Raw genomic sequence first — 16,641 nt, forward strand, 5'->3', positions numbered from 1 at the left:
CCAAGCTTGTGGGGCTTTGTGTCCTTTATTTTCTTCACATCGAACACATTTCTTTAGGTTTGGGAATGTAGTACTTTTAATTTTTAAAAAACTATCTCTTGAGGACTAAGGTTTTGACCACGTTTTATTTTTTTCCTCACCATTTCAGCAATTGCTTATATTTTACACAATATCTTCCCTGCTCATAACGTCTGTTGGTTGGAGAGTCGGGCAAGAAGTTGTACTCGTGAATATATTGACTGGCCTTTGCCACCTCTGGCTGTTCTAAGGAAATTTAAGAACTTAAATAAGGAGACATTTAGCATCCTCTTTCAGCCTGGGACTGCTGCTCTCTCCATGACATGCCAGTCACTCACAGAAGCAACAAGCCATCACCTCCAACCTGGCCGGCTGATTATACAAGTATCTGACCAGATAAAAACAAAATACTCTGGAGCATCTGTTTCTTCTCAAAAAACACTCTGTTTCTCACAGGAATTCAGTGCCTGAGCAAACATTCTCCCTTTTTAACCCTTACAGAGTCGCCAGGGCAAATATTAGTATCAAAATTTTACAAATAGGGGAGATTCAGGAGAGCAAAACTTTGCAGACATTTGCCTGAGATTAAGTAAATGGACAATGCTTGGAAGACAAGGCAGCTTTCTGATTTCTGGATCTGTAAGGAAGCACTGCACGCAGCTGGGATCTCATGCATCCCTTGAACCAATTGTGTAAATCGAACCTTTGTGATGCCTGGTTATCAGGCTTTAAGTAAATATTGTGTTTGTATGTGCTTTGTGCTTTCAAACTCCGTCAACAGAAGGGACTGAAATTTAGGGACTGGAATTTAGATATTTTCCACCAGGATTTCATCCCCAAGTTCACGCAAGTTTTTGCTGACTGGAAAATCACCAATTGGTTGGAAGTTTCTGTGCACGTTTTTTAGCAGTTCTTACCAAATCTGAACCGAGAATTTAAAAATTAAGTCCTTCCTCAAAAGGAGTTGGTTTATATTTAAAGCTTTGTGAGGTATTTCATAGAAAAAAACAGCTGTTTGAATCCCAGATGAGCTGGCAACGCTTCGTAAGAACTTCCTCCTTCAAAAGAGCATATCCCAAGCCCCATAGTCACAGAGGTGGAAAGATATTTGGTATAGCAGCTGAGAGTTTAGACTCAGTTAATCTAACTTTTCTAAACCTTGGTCCTGCCATCTGTAAATGGGGATGACAGGGAAATTGAGTGAGCTCGTGTGCACAGAGTGCTTAGGGAGTGCCATGGTGGGCATAGAGTGAGGACCCAACAGGAAGAACCAGCCATGACCATTCCTTCCTAAACATTCTTTTGGCTACTCAGATTAAAGGAGAACACAACATGGTGACTGAATAAGATATAAGATATGTACAATACAGACCTAGGCTTGATCAGGAGAAAAATTAAGTTACAAAGCAATTGAGTGGAAAGAAGCCAAAAGATTACTCTTCCTCTCCACCCTTCTGCAGAACTCAGTAGAGTACCGAATGAGGTTCAATTGCTAAGCTAACTGCAAAGACTAAGTGATTTGAGCCATAAGCCAGCATAATGTGTTTGGCATGCTTCATAGCCAATCTGAGAGTTCTCCTGACCTCATGCCATCCCAACTGACCTAGATACTAGATGCAGTTCCATCAACTACAGAAGAGCAGGAAAGATCTTTTTTTGAGGTGCTACGGTTTGCCAAGTCACTGACTCCGACAATCAGGATTGATTACAAACACCCAATTAGGAGGCATTTGGAACCTGATCTGAACACTAATCTTGTCTCTTGTTCTTCTTCGGGCTTAATGATCAGCCTTGATGAATACTACAACGGCAATTAGTTAAGTTTATTTTGTAGCCTCCTTTACAAGCACACACACACATGCACATATGTGTTTGTGTGTGTGTGCTTCTGCCGGAGTATGTCAGCATGCACGCAAGTATCAAGTTTTATGCTGGAAAAAAAAAAGGAGCTGAGAATATGCATGCCGGCTGAAGGCATATGTCTCACTTGGATCAATTTTTAAGTGTCTGCTCCCCAAGTGAAATCTGCTTGGAAATGCCACGCACATGTTGATTCAATTTGATAAGATTTCAACTAACCTTCTCTTTTAGCTTCTCATAAAGGTTGCTTCTTTCAAATTACAGAAAAGCCTAACACATAACAACCTTGTAATACTCAAAACTCATTATGAGCAAATGTGATTGCTTACAGTAAAAAATAATAAAGAACATTAATTTTATTAAACACATGGAGTTTTGTTCAAATTAAATCAGTGCTAATAGGGAAAAAAATGAAAGGAAGAAAGTAGATAATTATCTGCCTGAGTAGTAACCAAGGATGCTGCAGGTGGTAACAACAACATTGGCCAGCAGTTGTTCTAAGAAGGGTTTATTCTTATCCACTCAAAAGTTTTTTAATTGAATTGAGCCTGGTGGTGATGCTTCTCACACTGCTTGTGTTGGGAAGTTACTTGAGATGAAAACCAACAATGAAAAACTAAAAAATAAAGTAAGGGAAGATTTTTCTGTATTTGCCTTACGTTGAAAGCAAGCTCTAGTTGAAAATTTTGTGCATATTTTAACATACCCATAGTATATGTAAAAAACACAAGATATTTCTACAGCAATCAAGGAAAAACATTAGAATACACTTCAGTATGACTGTTCTTCTTTTTTTTGGTTTTTTTTTTTTTTTAAGAAAGGGAACAGTATGCATTGTTCTATCTCTATTCCAAAGAGTTTTACCACATTCAAAGGATTGTGCCTACAGATTTCTAAGACTATAGTTTCATTTTGAAATGTATAAGAACGGAATCATACAAGTTAGAACAGTAGTCATCCTTGAAGCCAAAGGCTACCTGAACATAAGCGGGATTCCTTTTTTTTAAGATTCTATTTATTTATGAGAGACAGAGAGAGAGAGAGGCAGAGACACAGGCAGAGGGGATTCTTCGTAGGAAGCTGGAAATGTTTACTCTGGATCGGTTGGTTATGTGGTTGTGCTCACCTTGCAAAATTTTATCCAACTTTACACTGTGTGTTTTTTTCTACATGCATATTGTGCTTTAATTAAAAGTACACATACTTCTATATTTAATACAGAAAATGGAGAAATATTTTGGCTTCAAATCCTCATTGTTTTCCATAAAACAAAGACTTTGTTTTGGTCTAAGAGATACTCGAACATATGAGACTGGGACTAGAGAAAGGCACTTGCCTCAGATACAAAAAGCCAAATATTCACCAATCAAGGTAAATAATATTTTAACGCAGCATTTAAAACAAATCAGAATGGATGAAAAACCCCATGCTGAGCAAAGTAAAAAGAGAAAGGTTCGAAACGAAAAATAGTAGAGGGAAACCAAAAACGGAAATTACATTCCCCAAGTTGCTAATAAATGACCAAGTGACCACTGCATCATTAAATCTGTGGAAATGATCAGATCTGGGAAACTAATGGAAGATTAGTTTTCATTCAGTGAGTTTATAGTCTATGAAAATAAATGAAATGACCAGTGTTTCAAAGTTTGTAATAACTTCGGTAATTTTAAAGGTAGCATTTAAGAAACGATGTGTGATTTATTCCACAACAAAATTCCAAAACTCTGTGATTTATTCCAACAAAATTCCAAAACTTGAATATCATCTCTTTTTGGTTAAAATTTCCTTGCAATTAAACTTCATTTGAAGCTACAAAAGTGAAATCTCCCTTTGATTGCATTCAATGAGGAAAAAAATACCTATTTTTGGTTACACTAAGAAGGGATTACACATCTAAGTCATAGAAAAGCATCTGAGCCACATTAGCCTGAGTCTTGGTGAAATCCTACAAAACAGCATTGACAATTCAGGCACTGGAGTCAGGAACGGGTAAGGAAGAAGACCACTACTGAGCTTTCTCCCTCCAGTACTACCACCTTTTTAGACTCTTTCTGGAGCTCCACATTCATTTTCTTAATGTTTTTAACCCAATGTCTGTGAGGTTTTTATTGCTCCCCAGATGAGGACATCTGATCTGAATGTAATCACACACCTCTTTGCTCAGCAGTATTTGTCACAACCCATTATAAATTATCATGCTGATAGTTTGCATTGCTGGGAAATGGGAAAAGTTCCATAAATTCTAACTACTGTATCAATGACATTCTTGTTTATTATGCAGATATAAAGTTTTATGAGATTCAAGATGTCTGCTTTACCACCAAAGAAACTATCGTTGAGTAAGATCTAACCAGTTCAATGTAAATGCAGAAAACCATTTACAGTGCACAATGAACACTGCTTTCTGAAAAACACTCAAAAGGTTGCTTTTTTTCTTTCTTTTCTGCTTGTAACTGTGCTTTGACACTTTACAAGCCTGGAGGATTTTGCTGGTGCATTCTCTCCACATCTTTTTCCTCCTTCAGAACATTCTCTAGCCACCTTTTATCAACATAACAATAAAACCAGACGATATTTCTACACATCCTCACACAATGTTAGCCCACAGATAGATCTTCTACTGCTTGATTGATTGATTGATATCATGCTTTGTTCAATAAAAGAATTCAGGGAGTTGTAATACTATGTTTTTGATGCCTATTTGTCAAGAAACCTGACTCATAATAGGCCCTGAAACATAGATTGCTGTATTTTTTAAATTATCAGGCACAACCTGAAAATTCATTTTCCCTAAGGAAATAATGCCCCTTGATATTCACTCTAAAAACTTTTTGTAATGTTAGGTTCATAGCTTATACTGAGTCCTTGGTGCTCTTCACATAAAAGGTTGTAACTGTGTACATTTTATTGTATTGTTAAAACTATGAAATAGTTTTTAATTATAAATAAACAATATGAATTTAAATAAAAATATTTTTCCTACCAGAATTCGTTATTTAATTACTTATCAATTCCTACACTGTACAAAAACATTTGTTTACTTGGGTTTTAAGGATGTTTCTTTCTTTTTTTTTTAATATTTTATTTATTTATTCATGAGAGACACACACACACAGAGGCAGAGACATGGCAGAGGGAGAAGCAGGCTTCATGTAGGAAGCCCGATGTGGAATGCAATCTTGGGACTCCAGGATCATGTCCTGGGCTAAAGGCAGACACTCAACCACTGAGCCACCCAGGTGTCCCTTAAGGATGTTTCTCAAGCAAATGTACTAAAGAATCGATTTCTTAAGCTTTGAGATGGTGGAAGTTGACTGTATAAATACTAGACAGTTTCAAGAGAAATTGCTAGGCATATTTTATGTGAATCATGCCATTATTGGATCTATATTTTTAGTTTGGCATAAATTTATTTCATATTTCTGAATGTTCTAACCACCACCAAGTTGTTAGAGATATCATAATAATGATGATAACTTCTTTTGAGGGAAGCTTTCAACTTTTCAAAGGGCTTTCATATCTACTACCCTATTTTATTTTACTAATAACCTAATGACAAGGGTAAAGCAAGCACTTTTTATTGCTATTAGACATATAATGTAGCTGAAACCAGGAGAGATATTAAATATCTCAAATAAGACAATCAGCTTGATCTCAACAGGAATGATAACTAAAAGCTTGTGAGCTAGTTGAATGTGGTACACTGTATCTAATTTTGCATTAGCTCAAATTCCTTTTTTGAAAGTAGCCCAATAAAACTTTTTAAAAAGGCAATCCCCCCCCCAAAAAAACCCACTAAAATAAAAGAAAAACCTAAAAACATAAAACAAAACTATGCTTTTGCACATTCAATGTAACATTCTGAAGTCTATGAATTTGTTCTTCCAAGGGTTATCAGTATTTTCTATTTTTTGTAGGAAATGTTAACTTTAAATTAAAGCTGTGGATTCTTCTTGCAGCCTTCACAAAAGATTGTAGGAATTATGCCACATTTGTAGAATGTCAACTGCAACCTTCAACAGTGACCAGGCCAAGGCTGGAAAGACTGGGAAAGCAATGTCTCTGGTTGCTCTTCCTCTATCATTTTTGGAGTTTTCATTGATAAAAAACAATCAGGTGGCAACACTTCCAAACAGGGCAGGAAGATATTTTCTATGCCCTAGCCTCCATTGACTTCATCAGGTTAAATCTATCAGCCTTTTAAGGCTGGCCAGGAGATGGCACCTTTACAGAGAACAAAGTGTCAGTTACTACAGTTAAGAAACCACTTCACTCTGTCACCTTAAAAAAGTCTCACCAGCAGAATGACAGAAACAATCCTCTGAACCATGTCAGTTTCTTGAAAACCATGCTGATATCACTAAAATGGTCTCTTCCTATAAATAAGAATTACCCTTTGTCTTGTCATTTCTAAAAAGGAAAACTGCAAGGTACTTGGGCGGCTCAGCCAGTTAAGCACTGGACTGGATTCTGCCTGGGTCATGATCACAGGATCCTGGGATTGGGCCCCACCTCACACTCCACCTGGAGTCAGCTTGGGATGTTCTCTCTCCACCTCTGTCCCCACCCTGCCCTGCCCCCTCACCCATGAGCGCTTGCTTGCTCTCTCTCTCAAATAAATGAAGTTTTAAAAAAAGACCTCAAAATGTTAAAAAAAAAAAAAAACTGAGAAATTTCCAATGCCACTATACTCTACCTCATATCATGATACACAAATAGTTATTGAAGACTTCCCGTGTGCCAGACACTGTTCTAAGCACTTAACACACATTAATTCCCTGGACTGGCTTCCCATTCATACACTTCTACTCTGGTTATGTGCTGGAGCTGGCTTGCACCAGCTCACAAGAACCCATCACACATGTTTCTTGAGGAGTACACAAGTACACGAGTCTGTGTACAGTGACATCACATGGATATTTTGAAACTGGTCATGGTGGGAACATTTACACTACAGAAATGGGTAAAGATTAGGAATGAGGACTTGACCCATCTCCTTCTAAGATCCAGTCATTCAACATTGACCAGCACACCACTGCCAGTGACTACTGATTATTGTGATTTTTTTAAAGCTATTATATTATACACAGACATGGTCATGACACTCAGATCAGGATTTAGCATACATGAGTTTACTGAAATGTAATGGAACCTTATTTTGGTGAATAATATTATTACTTGAGTATGTTTAATGTCGGGTTTCTTAAAAACATCTCTGAGAGCAGTTTGAGTATTGTCAAAAAGCAATAAAATAAAATAAAATAAAATAAAATAAAATAAAATAAAATAAAATAAAATAAAATAAACAAATCTCTAGGTTGTCTAGGTGATTGACATTGTAAAGCCACCAGAACAGAATATCGGCAAAAACAACAACAAAAGTCCCTGTTTCCTAGCAGTCACTGGAACACTATTCATGGTAACTTTCATACAAGATTAAGAAGTCAATAAAATGCCCTGAAGCACTGAACAAGGATTAAATTGGAATCGGCATAATTTTATTACACTGTAGTGTATGCTGATCATTTGGAAATTGATCAATGAATGTATGCTAATTCTCTAGGCACCAGAATGTTGAATTAATCAGATGACTTCATTTCCTTGCCCATAAAACTAGTTTTATCTCACCAACTTAACATTTTGTTAAGGACCTCCTACGGGTGGGGATATTTTCATATTATTCTGTTTTTCCCTATAAAGGCTATGTGTTTGCAAATAGGACCTTTTTAATCATGAATATGCCTGCACAATAATGTCTATGTCCAATCGAAATTGTAGCCTATAATTATATTAAACTGACCCATTTTAAAATTTGGGAAAACATATCAGTCCCTGAGAAACACTTGTGAATTGAGATTTCAGTAGATTGTTTTCCTTTGCTAAAACTATTTCTATGTCCAAACTTCATTAAAGATAGATATTCAGGTTCAAGTGTCTGGAGAATATATCATGTGCAAGCTGGCAGAATGGGGTAATGTGGACAAGACAGAGACAGGTGGTCTGCTGGGTGTCCAGAGAGAAGAGCAAACCTGGATCTGAGTGGACTGCAGCCTGCACAGTTGAAACACATTTTCCACACCGTGCAAAGCAAAACCTACACAACTAGTTATTTTATATAAAGTGAGGAAATATAATTTAGACTGTCTCTATAGTTAGAATGTTTTCATAATAATGAAATCTGGCATAAATTGATGCTTAGTTACTTAACAATAGAAGGAGTTAGCAAGACTAAAGCAGATGGATGAAATACCAATTTATATTTGAGTCCCATTGTATACACTGTGAACCAACAATTATTTTTTGCATTTTCCGTAAGAGACTTGCAATCATTAATCTATTGCAAAGCCCCTCATCCAACTTATGCTATACGCCTCATTTTTATTCAATGGCAATTTGCTTTTGTCACTTCAAACTCAGTAAGATACAGTACTTAAATCACAAAATGAGTCACAGATTTGTTAAAAAATATCCAACCTCACCATCTGTTGATACTATACATGCTGGTAACCCATAATATTTAATAAAAACTCAAGTGAAAGTGTGGGCTTCTAGTTCTTCCCCTTTTCAGGGAAAAAGAAAACTGAAGCACATGTACACATTTCTTAACAAAAGGGTTCTGAAACCAAAAGTGGTAACAGGAAAAAGAATATGAGAGATTATATATTTAAGCATAATATTCCTAGTTTGGGGAACTCAGAAATCACTTAACATAATTTAATTTCCATACCATTGACATACGATCTGGCCTAGATTGGAATCCCTTCTGGATCTATTTATATCTCATAAAGTACACTCAAGACTTCCCCCCTTAGACATCCATGACCACTAGATGGTGGTGTGGTGCCCTGTTCAGATACTTTCTCACTTACTTGCAGTCTCTGTCCTCCAAATCAAAGTGAGGGTTGAAGTTGATCATAATTCTCTGGTATGGGTCGGGTGCCTGAATCAGCCATTCACATTTTTCACTTGGATGATAAGAATGAGGATAACCAGGAGACGTGAGGTACCCAGGGCTTTCAATTTTTATCGTATCGCCACACTTATCTGTAATAAAAATAACATTTCAGGAAAGCTTTCCCTGACAACCACTTCAGTTTCTAGCTTTATATATAAATTACTGGTTATTATTCCAGAACTTTTTAGGAGGAACCCCAAGAGGTCCCCACAGGCCCTCCAGGGGGCGTTGATTGCAAACCCCCCCCCCCCCCCCCACACACACACACACACTCCAAGAAACACTCTTTGATCCCAGGAAGGGTTAGCCCAGAAGAAAAGTAGACTGAGATCTGAGAGGACTCCACCCTTATCCCTCACAAAGTTCCTTCCCAAGAAAAAGGTCTTCTAGCGTTAAAAACATTAAATCCTCTCAATGGATGTTAACATGGTCCCCAGGGAGCTTCTGCTAGACATAATTATCCCCCAAGAAGTGTAATCGCATTAAGTAGCAAGTTCTGAGTGGAAGGTGACTAAAAGGAGTTATTCGACCCTTTGTGTGGCTTTTTGATGATAAGCCTGGTCTATGTCATTGATCAGTAGGGATTGTTATCCAAGACTTGGATTGGCTTAGAGCCAAACCTTTTGTGTTGTTGTTTTATCTGCCCATAAATCTAAGTGATTTTGAGTTATCTCTGCTCTGGAGATCTTGATCAACAGAGAACCAAGTGTATTTGGTGAAGCAGAAATAATTCTGCTCTACTGCTCCAAGTAAAGTTGTTCAGTCTCAGAGACCAGATCAAAGCAACTGAGCAGAAAAAAAAAAAAAAAAAAAAAAAGCCACACAGTATTAATTCTGATTACCTAGATGTTGGGGAGAAAAAAAAAAAACCCAAACCCAAACCCCACCACACTGAGGTCTGGGTATCACATACGGTAAGCCACCATCTCACATTCTGGGAAAGGTGAGCTAGCTAGTTTTGAGCGTTCATTTAAAAAAACTCAAAAGGTGAAGTGGTTCACTGAGAGTCAAATAAACCAGTCACTGGGCTGCTTTATTGTTCAGTGTAGATTCTCATTGTCACTTTTTATTATGGATTTCATGCTGGAGAGTCTCAGCCTGAAATGCTGCCACATTTATTGATGCTTAATTTTAAGCAATAAAAATTTGGCGCATAAACTATGTAAGAGGAATAGGTATGAAAGCAGTGAAATATATAAGCCTATCAATCACAAATTTTCAGTAATGGTATATATAGATTTTAATATTGCATCTAATAGATTCCCTGTGGAAAGAGAATGGCATTCTTTGCTCTCAGCATGAATTTATAAATCTACAGAATTTTATTACAGGAAAACCAGGTCAAATGGAAATGAAAGATGAAGTGCACATCAAAAATGCATAAAGCTACATGCATTACAGAAATCATTTCCCATAAATTAAAAAGAAGACAATATAAATCATATTTTTTTTTTCTCAATTGCTGGATGTTTCTGACCATGTTTCCCAGACTGGGGGTACCCTTATGCTGGTTTCCTTTGCCTGGGCTTTTAAAAGCTTAAGGTTTTGCCAAGAAGAAATGTTGCAACTGGAGTTTGGAATCTCAACTAATGATCATACTGGACTCTGTTACGTGATTCCACAGAGGCTCTTCCATTATTTTAAATGTGCAGAAAACTTGGAAAGTGACCCCATCTCATTAAGTCTCCTCCAGCTCTATACAAACATCATGGCAGTGTCTGGCATCCGTTAGAGGAGTGAAATAAAACAGCACTGCTTCCAGTCACTCCACAGAGTCACTTCAGAAGACATTTAGGTGGACATGGTACCACACCAGAGCTCTTTAATCTGTGACTTCTGAGAAAGTGACAGTGTAATAAGATAATGTGGGCTGCTAGACTCCCTGGCTCTGTTAAATCTCTCTAACAGTTGATTAAGAAAGAGCAATTTCTAATGACTCTGGACCATTAGACCTAAATAAGGTTAATGAATTAATTTAGCAGACACTGGTACTGCAAGGAGGTGGACATGGCTTTAAGAGGTCTGCTGTGTTACAGAGGCATTTACTGGCTCTGGTCACTGCAAGCAGAGCCACATGGTTTTAACCAGTCAAGCTCACAGACTGAGGCTCAGGTTCTCAGCATTTTCCAGATTTCTGCTAAGAAAATTTAAAGATATATCTCATATACATTCACGTTTGTATACATTCATATACACACACATATATGTGAAGTTCGGTACCTACAGTCTGGAAGCTATTTGCATTAGGTTTCAAATCTATCTTGTGTACATCTCTACTACGGATTTAATCTCTGGAGTGGTAGAGGGCAGAGGTTGGGTTACTATAACTTCTAAAGCCTAACCACTTGACCTCTTGCAATTGGAGGAGAATGTTATTTCATCCCTTGCCAGATCGTACCAAGATGCCACCAACTCAGGTTCATTAATAAATTGAACTCCACATTCACAGTTTTGTGTGTGTGTGTGTGTGTGTGTGTGTATGTGCCCACGCGCGCTGCCTCCTAAGCATATCTTTTAGAACACTGCTTGGTAGCTGTTAGGGGAAATCTATTGCTTCGGTCACGAAACCTCCAAAAAGCATATTATAGAGATTAACTTCCATCATAAAGGCATGATTTAAATTCCTCTTGGTATGAACCCCCACCACTTGTGGTCTCTTATTAAAACAATATACCACAGTGAGTAGTGGGTGTTCTTTTCTTCTAATTACTTTGATTGAAATCTAAGCCAGACAAAAGTAAATATTTGATAATTAGTTAATAATTGCTGAAGACTGACTGTTAAGATAATTTCCTACCCTCGCCTTCACCTCCTTTAAAGTGTAAGTTGAACATGCCTACAACCAGATCACGTTTTAAAATACACTATTTAGGTTAAGGGATACTGTTTATAACCTAGTAGTCTTGAGTGGTTTTCAAAGCTAAGTGGAAGCTGCTAGGTTAGGGATTTCCAGAAATCCTGGTGTCTTACACTGTATATATCCGATTCCTTTATTGACAGTGTGCAACTTTCATTCATACTTGAGACAGATTAGGGGCGATTTGCAAAGGCGAGGGAGGGAGTTCCCACAATCCAAAACCCGCTGTCTCCCGCAGGCACCCAGCAGAGGAAACGGTGCCGAAGAGCTGCAAAAGAACCAGGAAGTTCTCCCGGTAAAGTGTTCATTAACTTTCGGCAGCCATCAGATTTTTGAAAGGGAGTCTCATCTAATTGCCTTTGGGAGGAAACATTATTGAGATAATTGGCGCGCTGATCTGGGAGGGGAGGCAGCTCTGCCTTGGGGCCGGGGGAGGAAACCCCCCCACCCGGCAGCCAGGTCCAGGAGCGGGGCGGTGGCCTCGGGACCCTCCTGCCCGACCCCGAAGGATCTGCTCTCTCTGTCCCTCTCCCGGGACGGACGTTGCCTCGGCCCGGGCGGCGGCGGCCCCGCGGCTGTCCCGCGGCCGCGGCGGGAAGCGCAGCGGGGCCGGAGCCCGCAGCCCCGCCGGGAGCCCGGGCGCAGCGCCCGCGCGCGCCTCCGCCTGTCACTTACCGTTGCGGAAAGCGCCGGCCAGGGCGACGGCCACGGCTAGCGCGGCGCACAGCAGCGGCGGGCCCCTCTCCATCCTCCCTCCCGGGGCCGGGCACACGCCGGGGCCGGGGCCGAGGACGTGCGGGGACAGCGGGGCGAAGGGCGATCCGAGCGGTGCGCAGAGCCGCAGCCCCGCCTGGAGCTGGGAGACCCTCAGTCCGTCTTGGAGCGCAGAGAGCGGCGAGGCAGTGCCTGGATCCGAGAGGAGGGCTTCTCTTTTTGTGTCTCAAGTCGCCTGCATCCTGTCATTTAGCTCCGGTTTCCTCTCTCTTTTCCCACACTTGTTCCTCTTCCAGGAGCCACTGCCCGGGCCATGTCTCAAAAAAAAAAAAAAAAGGGGGGGGGTGCACGGCGGGGGAGGAGAAGGGAGGTAGGGAAACACCACAGCCAATTTCCAGAAAGAAAAAAAAAAAAAAAGCTCGTTTCTGGACCGGTTGGAGCCGAGGAGCTGGCGCCCAGGGGAGGTCCGGGGTGTCTGCGCGACGGAGAGGAGCGAGCAATGAGCAGATGAGCGGGAGACAGGACTTTCAGCAACTGCACCCCCGCCTCCCCGCCGCGCCCCCTCCCCTCCCGAGCCCTTCCCTCCCGCCTCCCCTCGCCGGCACAGGCTCGCCAATGATCGCCTGACAGCGGGCTGGGAGGAACAAGTTTCCCTCCGTGCGCTTCTCGCGTCCTTCTGTCCGTCTCTCCCGGAGGCCCTGAAGGGTCCCCGCGGGGAGGGAGGCGTTGGGAGCCTGCGCCCGGGGCGTGCGTGTGCCTGTGTGTGTGTGTGCGTGTGCCTGTGTGTGCCTGTGTGTGTGTGTGTGTGTGCGTGTGCCTGTGTGTGTGTGCGTGTGCGTGTGCCTGTGTGTGTGTGCCTGTGTGTGTGTGTGCGTGTGCGTGTGCCTGTGTGTGTGTGTGCCTGTGTGTGTGTGCGTGTGCGTGTGCCTGTGTGTGCGTGTGTGTGTGCGTGTGCCTGTGTGTGTGCCTGTGTGTGTGTGTGTGTGCGTGTGCCTGTGTGTGCGTGTGCGTGTGCCTGTGTGTGTGTGTGCCTGTGTGTGTGTGTGCGTGTGCGTGTGCCTGTGTGTGTGTGTGCCTGTGTGTGTGTGCGTGTGCGTGTGCCTGTGTGTGCGTGTGTGTGTGCGTGTGCCTGTGTGTGTGCCTGTGTGTGTGTGTGCGTGTGCGTGTGCCTGTGTGTGTGTGTGCCTGTGTGTGTGTGCGTGTGCGTGTGCCTGTGTGTGCGTGTGTGTGTGCGTGTGCCTGTGTGTGTGTGTGCCTGTGTGTGTGCGTGTGCCTGTGTGTGTGTGTGTGCGTGTGCCTGTGTGTGCCTGTGTGTGTGTCTGTGTGTGCGTGTGCGTGTGCCTGTGTGTGTGTGCGTGTGCCTGTGTGTGTGCCTGTGTGTGCCTGTGTGTGCTCGGAGGGCAGGCGTCGAGGTCTGCGCCGCGGCTCGGGGGGGGGGGGGGGGGGAGGGGCAGCCTCCCGCCGCCTGCGCGCCCACTCAGGACCCGGGGGAGGACCCGCAGCTCGGCGGCGGCGTCTCTCTCCGGGATCCCGCCCGGAGGCGGCCGCTGCTTCTCGCAACTCCCAGCCCCTGGCCGGCTGCGGCGAGGAGCGGGGTCGGCCCCGGGGCACACAGCGGCAGGCGCCCCCGACGCTCGGGGCAGGGCCGGGGAGACCCGGGGCAGCTCGGCTGGAGCGGGAGGCGCCGCGCGGAGCCGGCGAGGGCCGACGGTGTCGCTGCCGCCTGGAGCCGAGCAGACCTCTCGCTCGGGCGCGGCTGGGCTGCGGCCGCTCCCGGCCTCCCGCTCCTCCCGCTCCTCCCGCTCCTCCCGCTCCTCCCGCTCCTCCCGCTCCGCAGCTGGGCGCGCTGCCGGCCGCCAGCCGTGCCCGGGGGCCCGGCGCCCTGCGGGGCTCCACTGTTAACCGACCTTAGGTGCCCGATCCTCTGGGACGCAGGGACCCCCGGAGGGGCGTGTGGGGCGCCCTCCAGCTAGGGGGCAGCCGTCGCCGACCCCGCCCAGCCGCGTTCTCTACCGAGCCCAGGTGCTGGGGGAGGGGCGCTTGGCAATCCGGGGTCCGGGGCCCCTCTGCGGCGCTCCTCGGGGGAGGGGGCAACAGTGCGAGGAAGGGGCCCCGGGTAGGGCTCACGCGGTGCCCGCCCCGGCCAGGCCGCGGCCACGCGGGACGCCCAGCGCCCATCCACCCCACCCCGGGGGCGCGTCCGCGCTGCGGGCCGCCCGACCCCAGTCCCACCCCCGGGGCTTTCCGGGAACCGCTGCAGGAGGCCTCGGTGGGCAGGAATAGCAGACACGCATCGGAGAACAAACGGGGCCGGCCCTTGCGGGGGTACATCCCGTCGAGGCCCCTCTCGAGGAGTCGGTGGTGAAGGTGAAAAGGTCACTACACCCCTGGGCATCGGCGTGCGTGTGCACAGCCTGAGAGCAGAGCCTTAGTCCCACCCGGCGCGGAGAGCTGGCGAGACACTTAGCACTGTTGGCGGGGAGACGGGCCAAGGGCTCTGGCGGCGGAGCCGGGGGCTGGGCGCGAGGCGGCCTCAGGCGCGCGGGCCGGGCTGGGCGGGAGGGCGCGCGCCGCTGGGGGTGCTGCGGGGGTGCCCCCGCGCTCGCCCGGGTCCAGCGTTTCGGCGCCTCCGGCCCGCGGGGAGCCCCCGCCTCCGAGCTGCAGACCCGGCCCCCGGCGCCGAGAGCCGGCCCTGCCCCGGGCGCCTCTCCTCCCTCCGCAGGCTCCCCCGGCTCCCCCGGCTCTCCCGGCTCGGCTCTCGGAGCCCGAGGAGGCGCTGGGCGGCGGCGGCGGGGTAGCCCTTGGAGGCCGGGGATCAGATGCCCGGCTGCAGCGGAAGGCAGCCCCACGTCCGGGTCTCGGCGGGAGGGAGGCCCGGGCGCCACCCCGAGGAGCCGGCGAGGCGGAGAGCCCCGGCCTGGGCCACGACGGGCGCCCGTCGCCTCCTCCCTGTGCCCTCTCTGCCCCCAGAGCACCCCGCCAGTCCCGGGCCCCGGCTGCTGCGCGGGGTGAGCGGCGTCAGACTTGGGGTGGCCCCGAGCGACCTCGGTCGGAGGCTCAGAGCGAGAGAGGCGCGTCCCAGAACCTGGGGGGTTGACAGGGAAGGGGTCGGGGTGCGGGCAACGGCCAGGGCGCCCTCATCACGGATGCCCGCCTCCTCCCTCGGGGAACTAGGAGGCTGCCCTCGCTCGGGGGTCGGGGGCGGACTGTGCCCCGGCAGGGTGAGCAGGGGGCACACGCGGGACACTTGAGCTGCGCTGTTTTCATAAAACTGCCGCCAATCCCTCTTCCCGTTTCCCTGCTGAGTGTGCATTTCCCAGCCTGGACCCGCCACGCTAGCAAGGAAAGCCGAGGGATCGCGCCCTGGGCGAGGGCCTGGCCCGCTCTGCAAGCTCGCTCGCGCCCGCTCCCTCCCGCCCTTCCCGGGAGGGCTCCCCCAGGGTGCCTGCGCGCTGAGAACCCTCGTCCGCTCCCCTGCTCACCCACTGAGCACTCTGGCCAGGCTTTCTGCAACGACCAGTGAGACACGGCCTATGTACTGGGGCGAGGGAGGGGGCGGGGGGGTCAAATTTAAGTCCTGCCTCTGATTTTTCTGATCTTACTCAATCTGAGGCATTTCTAGACTTCTTAGTTTCTACACAGGACCCGGTAATGGCCCTACCACGCTGATGGATAATTGCCAGCTAGTGGGCTGGTACACAGCAAATTGTCCTCGCTAACAACCTCTTTCCTCTGCCGTTAGATTCCGCTAAGTGCTGAAAAGGGTCAGTTTTAGATTTCCGCAATTTTCCAGCAAGGGAGACAGATCGACCTTTATATGAGAATAAGTGACAGACAGAGGAAGAATTTGGCCGTGTTCCTAGGTTGATTTTATTTTGATCTCACGAACACATCACTCTTTCTGACATCACAAATCCCCAGGCCAGATAGGACCCAGTTCCACTGAAGGGAAGGTTCACCCGGCACACTTCCAGAATGCCAGGCCCTGGCCCTGGGTGGGCAACACCCAGACCCATAGACTCCCGTAGACACAGGAGCTGCTGCGGCAATAAGGCACTCAGACCTCCTGAGCAGGATTGCAGTTGTTGCCCACCATTAAGAATAGGCTGGGTGGTAAATGTTTGGTTCTTTTCATCAAGCTCTCACCAAGCTCTCTCATAGATAAATTTGTCAGAAATAAGATGAGATCCATTGCTCCCAGAGGGCCATTTGAGCCACTAACTTCCTCAAAGTATTT

At 45.9% G+C, this 16,641-nt stretch overlaps 2 protein-coding genes across 7 annotated transcripts in view; both read right to left on the bottom strand.

Moving 5' to 3' along the window:
• NRP1 (neuropilin 1) overlaps positions 1–12,705 on the bottom strand; it is a 138,317-nt gene extending 125,612 nt beyond the window's left edge. For 2 of the 6 annotated variants that reach the window (XM_041766988.1, XM_041766986.1), the window contains exons 1-2: positions 12,366–12,703; positions 8,748–8,922 (exon numbers count right to left, since the gene is read on the bottom strand). In XM_041766988.1, coding sequence (XP_041622922.1) covers positions 8,748–8,922; positions 12,366–12,438 — 248 coding nt within the window. In that variant the 5' untranslated portion in view covers positions 12,439–12,703. Of the gene's footprint in view, positions 1–8,747; positions 8,923–12,365 lie in introns of all 6 variants that reach the window. The other 4 variants (XM_041766989.1, XM_041766987.1, XM_041766990.1 and 1 more) reach the window with 3 other exon arrangements.
• Positions 12,706–12,753: 48 nt separating this feature from the next.
• On the bottom strand, positions 12,754–15,717 carry LOC121497729 (translation initiation factor IF-2-like). The gene is made up of 3 exons (XM_041767466.1): positions 15,612–15,717; positions 14,312–15,540; positions 12,754–12,879 (listed from the first exon to the last, which is right to left on the bottom strand). The coding sequence occupies exons 1-2, from the start codon at positions 15,715–15,717 to the stop codon at positions 14,528–14,530; spliced, it is 1,119 nt and encodes a 372-aa protein (XP_041623400.1). The 3' UTR covers positions 12,754–12,879; positions 14,312–14,527.
• Positions 15,718–16,641: the final 924 nt, after the last annotated feature.

Source organism: Vulpes lagopus, chromosome 8 (assembly GCF_018345385.1).
Source record: "Vulpes lagopus strain Blue_001 chromosome 8, ASM1834538v1, whole genome shotgun sequence".
NCBI classification, from domain to species: Eukaryota; Metazoa; Chordata; class Mammalia; order Carnivora; family Canidae; genus Vulpes; species Vulpes lagopus.

Bases quoted from the DNA above. Each gene is read 5' to 3' on its own strand.
- LOC121497729 (XM_041767466.1), bottom strand. From the start codon at position 15,717: ATGCACACTCAGCAGGGAAACGGGAAGAGGGATTGGCGGCAGTTTTAT. The intron at 15,541-15,611 runs GTCCGCCCCCGA...ATCCGTGATGAG, and splicing joins GCTCACCCTGCCGGGGCACA to GGCGCCCTGGCCGTTGCCCG.